Source organism: Gastrolobium bilobum, unplaced genomic scaffold (genome assembly GCF_033153095.1).
Source record: "Gastrolobium bilobum isolate Gb01-03AN ecotype WA unplaced genomic scaffold, APGP_CSIRO_Gbil_v1 utg57893, whole genome shotgun sequence".
Lineage (NCBI taxonomy): Eukaryota > Viridiplantae > Streptophyta > Magnoliopsida > Fabales > Fabaceae > Gastrolobium > Gastrolobium bilobum.
In genome coordinates, this window is record NW_026897690.1 from 99,929 (window position 1) to 105,494 (window position 5,566).

General features: G+C 36.7%; 1 protein-coding gene across 1 annotated transcript; it reads left to right on the plus strand.

The window, feature by feature from the left end:
- Positions 1-1,546: 1,546 nt before the first annotated feature.
- Positions 1,547-5,200, plus strand: LOC133309336 (protein SIEVE ELEMENT OCCLUSION B-like). Its single transcript, XM_061510098.1, has 7 exons — positions 1,547-1,762; positions 1,985-2,083; positions 2,424-2,872; positions 2,958-3,067; positions 3,412-3,554; positions 3,929-4,408; positions 4,509-5,200. Exons 1-7 carry the CDS (start codon positions 1,547-1,549, stop codon positions 5,124-5,126), a joined length of 2,115 nt encoding a protein of 704 aa, XP_061366082.1. The 3' UTR covers positions 5,127-5,200.
- Positions 5,201-5,566: the final 366 nt, after the last annotated feature.

Genomic DNA, 5,566 nt, shown 5'->3' on the forward strand with positions numbered 1-5,566 from the left:
ATGATTCTCCTCATCTTCATCATCATCATTGATGATTTCATCTTCTTCTTCATCAATCAGATCAAACCGTCCAGGTAGATATTTCGCTATAAAGGCTATTTGAAAATTCTTCACATGTTATTAAAATCGCGGCAGTCCCATGTACGGAACCATTTGATTGCGCTTCCTCTGAATCTACTTAAAGCTTCATGCCATTTGTCCTCTTCAAATGTTTTTTCTCTCCGAAAATATTCTTTTAGACAAAGTAAGAAGACCAATGCTTCATCTTTATCTCCATAAAAGAGTGGCACTTCCATCTCGTTCTTTTCCTCCATAGCCCAAGCTCTGATACCAATTTGTTAGAATTGAATATCCACACAGATGCAAGAGACAACCATACTTGTGTATCTACAAAAAAAACTTTTCTTTTCTATTCTTGCTTTCTTGCTCTTTTTCTTTTTCTCTTGATCTACATTTCATACAAACTATCAAAGGCTATTTATAAGCTATAAAACTGACCAACATAACTCCACACATAACACCCTCATTACTTTATAACTGACATAACTGACTCATTAATATTCTAACTGATATAACTGACTCATTAATATTCTAACTGACACAAGAAACTAAAAAACCAAAACTGCTAAAAAACGGACATTTAAAATTTATCCCAACAATTATCTGGGCTGCGTGTTGTAGTCCTGTGATTTTTAGATACTCACTGTTAACTTATATATTGAGGTATTCCAGTTAGATGTCTATTTGCAATTTACATACAGACAATGTTTTGAAAATGAATTAAGTAATTCAACTTGGTAATGATAATGACGTCATAATTAAAAAGAAAAAGATATTCCGCATTTTTAATTAAGCGTGGCTTAATACGATGGCATGTTAACAAACCGGGTATACACGAGGTGTTCAAGGAAGTTTTCCCAAGAAGTGTGCGAGTGAGGAAAAAGCACACTGAAAAGTCTCGTGTTAGTATGTGGGGATAGTCATTGATTCTTGAAGCGGTCGGGTGTTACATTTATATAGGCTGGGGAATTGGAGTCGTTGCACGAAATTCGCTGCCACCCAGCGAACTTGGTGCATGTCTGCCACGTGGCCTCCTAGTCGATACACATAGTTCGCTGCCCACTGCAGCGAACTTCGTTGCATGTCTGCCATGTGGTGTGGCAGGTGAAGCGTGCAGGTGCATTAATTGCAACGAAGTTCGCTACCTGGAGTGGTCAACATGTTGTCCACCAGAAATGTGCCACTTCAGCAAACCGAGTTCGCTGAGCATTGTAGCAAACTTGTCTGCGTGGTATATTGGAAAATAACAATGTTCACCTGACATTTGGATAAAAAATTCGATGAACAGTCACATTTTGGTCACTGGATAATTGCTTTAGCTTTTTTTATACCCTCCTACAAGCAAGGTACTTATTCAATAAAGCTTTATTCCTCTTCCTCTCATTATATAAGTTCTACTTGAGTTACGAGTACAATCACGTATAACTCAAACCAAACATTGTGTTGTGTGTTCCATTTCGATATCTTAAGCCATTTGATGAGTAACATGGCAACTAACCCTCGCCCACTATCAGCTACCCCTAGTAAGATGCAACAAAGGAAGGAGCGACGCATGTTCTCCACATCTGATGACAGTGCCATGATGAAGCAAGTTCAGGCCACTCATGCCCCTGATGGTCGTGAAATTGATGTCAATCCCATTATCAAAATCGTGGACGAAATCTTGATTCAAGCCATTGCCCGAAGTATTGAGGGTCATCATGTAAGACATTTATACGTACTTTTTGCTTTGCTAATTTACATGCATATATATGATGTCATTTGCTTATTTAATCTTGTGTTGGACATGTGAAGCCTCGAGGTATATATAGGTGGCCAGATGCTGCATGTTTAGCTAGTTATTTAAATATATATATATATATATATATATATATATATATATATATATATTGTGTACTATTACGCTATGTGTTCCATTTGGCAGGTAAAACAAGAACAAGATACATTGGAGATCGCTGCAGCTTTGGCTGAATTTGACACGCTTGACACGCTGGCTTTTATCATAAACAAAATTTCGTGCGAGGTTCTTTTTATATGAAAATCTCTTAACTTTTATGGAAGTTACTATTTATTGCTGTTGTCAAGGATAAAAAGTGTTGCCTACATATAATTAATTACCAAATATGTGGCTGTTAAAAAAAAAAAGAGAAAAAAAAAGTAGAAGAGTGATTCTTTTCATTATTTTACTTTTGCATAGAATATACTTATATTTGATGCTGACGGCAGTGTTATATCATACACAAAATATAAATACATGTTAGGTATTCCCTGTTCATTTTGATCAAATTTTTCTGTATCTAAAGTCTAAAATAAAACGATCTAGAAAAGTTATTAAAGAGTAGTTCATGACTATATATTGGTAGCTATCATGCAAGTGCTCGGGAGGTGGAGATGCACATGCATCAACAATGGTGTTGCTGAATTACCTATCTAGCTATGCATGGCATGCAAAAGTTGTGCTAACCTTAGCAGCCTTTGCTGTTATTTTTGGAGAGTTTTGGCTTGTTGCTCAGTTGAGTGCTGCAAACACACTTGCAAAATCTGTGGCACTCCTTAAGCAACTGCCTGACATTGTAGAGAATTCTACAAATCTGAAACCCCAATTTGAAGCACTAAACAAGCTTATAAAGGCAGCACTAGATGTAACCATGTGCATTGTTGAATTCAAGGAGCTACCATCCGATTATATTTCAGAGCACACACCTCCTATGTCCGTTGCCAGTGCTCATATTCCTATTGCTGCCTATTGGGTCATCCGAAGTATTGTGGCTTGTGCCTCACAAATTGCCAGTCTCATAGGCATGAGAAATGAGTAAGCATATCGCTCCCTTTTGGATAACTTGAATTACCTCAATCATTTTTTGAAATAGTAGTGACCCTTATTTAAATAAATGCAGGTCAATTTCATCAGCCACAGAGGCATGGGAATTATCTAGTCTAGCACACAAAGTCAGTAGTATACATGAGCACCTCAAGAACCAACTTGCTCTTTGTTACCAGTATATAGGTGAGCACACTATTGACAATTATAATTAGAATATATGTAACCTAGAGGGTGAGTACGATCCGTTGTAATTGAAATATCATGAGTTCGAATCTGGGATGCAAGTCTCTTTACAAATATATAACGGTGAGATTGCGTACAAAGATTGCCCCACGCCTGACCTTCCTAGTTGAAGTTTGATGGGGAGTATAATTTTTTTTTTAGGATATCTATAACCTGAATTCAAGATTTTTCTTGCAGGATTTTATGCTAAATATAAGACCTTTTATTGGACTAATTTAAAGGGTTTTGTCTCGGTTGAGAGTTTCAAAAAGTGTTTTGACAATTGCATCCTTAACTTGGTGCAGATGACAAGAGGCATGTAGAGGCCTTCCATAATCTGATTCGTCTTTTCGAGTCAGTCCATGTAGACAACATGAAAATTCTCAGGGCATTGATATATGCAAAGGATGATCTTCCTCCACTTGTGGATGGAACTACTAAATCAAAGGTTTGTTTTTATATTCAAGTAACATATATATAGGGGTAAACATTTCTACAGCCACTTTAGATAAGATTATCTACAGCTACCATTTTTAATATGTTCTTTCGGGAGAACATAGTTCTAACATTAAAGTTGTTTTTTTTTTTTTCTCTCTCCTCAATTACTTTTCAGAACTTGTTTGCTGACGTGGAGAGAGAAAAAAAAGTAACTTTAATGTTATAACTATGTTCTCCCGGGAGAACATAGTTATAAATGGTAACTGTAGATAACCTTATCTGAAGTGGCTGTAAAAATATTTTTTTTGTATATATATATAGTCCTTTGTAAATATATCTTATTCCAAACCATGGTTTGAAAGACTAACTCTTATTGACAAGCAGGTTAGTGTCGAGGTTCTAAGGAGGAAACATGTGCTACTCCTCATATCAGATCTTGATCTTTCACAAGAAGAATTAATGATACTTGACAATTTGTACAAAGATTCACGATCGAGGGGTGAGATGCACTATGAGATGGTGTGGATGCCAGTTGTAGACAAAGCAACTTGGAATGATATGAATAAGCATAAGTTTGAGTATTTGCAATCAATGATGGCATGGTACAGTGTGCGTGATCCTTTCATCATTGAACCATCAGTGATTAAGTATATCAGAGAAGTGTGGAATTTCTCAAAGAGAGCTATTGTTGTAGCCCTTGATCCACAAGGAAGACTGTCCTCTCCAAATGCTCTTCATATGATATGGATTTGGGGAAATTTGGCATTCCCTTTCACACGTGAGAAAGAAGAATCTTTGTGGAAGCAAGAGATTTGGAGCCTTGAGCTGCTTGTTGATGGCATTGATCCTACAGTTTTGGAATGGGTAATAAGATAATTTCTATGTTTCCAACTTAATTAACCTCACTTTTACAATTAATTTTATTATATATTGACACAAAGTTTCTCTTTGTTTTTTGTTATAGATAACAGAAGGAAAATTCATATGCCTGTATGGAGGTGAAGATCTTGAATGGATTGAAACATTCACAACCACTGCAATGAATGTTGCAAAAGCTGGTAAGTTCCAATTAGAGATGGTTTACGTGGGAAAGAGCAATGCCAAAGAACGTATGCAGAGAATGATAAATACATTCGCCACAAGAAAGTTTAGTTACTATTGGTCTAATGTGACACCCATTTGGTTCTTTTGGGCACGGTTGGAGAGCATGTTGTACTCAAAGTTACAGCATGGAAAGACTGTTGAAAATGACCAGATTATGAGTGAAGTCATGACTGTGCTTAGCTTTGATGGTAGTGATCGAGGATGGGCAATATTCTGTAGAGGTCCATCTGAAATGGCTAGAGCCAAGGGTGATACTGCTCTAACAAGTTTGAAAGACTTTGATAAGTGGAAGCATAAGATTGACGAAGTTGGTTTGGTGCCAGCACTTAAAGATTACCTTGATCAACTTCACACCACACATCATTGTAATAGCCTCATCCTTCCTGGCAGCACTGGTGGCATACCCCAAAAGGTTGTGTGTGCTGAATGTGGCCGTCAAATGGAGAAGTACTTCATGTATCGTTGCTGTGTGGAGTAAGATAAGAGGAGTGTCCTGTTATACACTATATCATTGTTACTGCTCTATATATTTTTTATGTTATAATGTTGGTTTGACAGTTATTTATATTTTATAATAGCATCTTAAGCTCCATCTTTGTGATGGGGTTAGTCTTTATGTCTACTAGCTACCTCTTCAGGTCTCAGAAGCACCATCTGTTTGGGCAACTGAGTTCCTTGCTAATAATAATAAAGAGTGTTGTACAAGTTTGATTTTACAATAATGTTTTGAATCATGATATGTTTTGTAGACACCTCTTTTCCAAAAATAAAACCAATCAATGGCAGTCACAATCAGAAATACATAAAAGAAACGGAGGATTGGGTGAATGAGGAACTATTGGGGGACAGAGTGAGTGGAAATCAAAAGGATATGGGACAGAGTGAGTGGAAATCAAAAGGATAATGATTTTTGTCCAA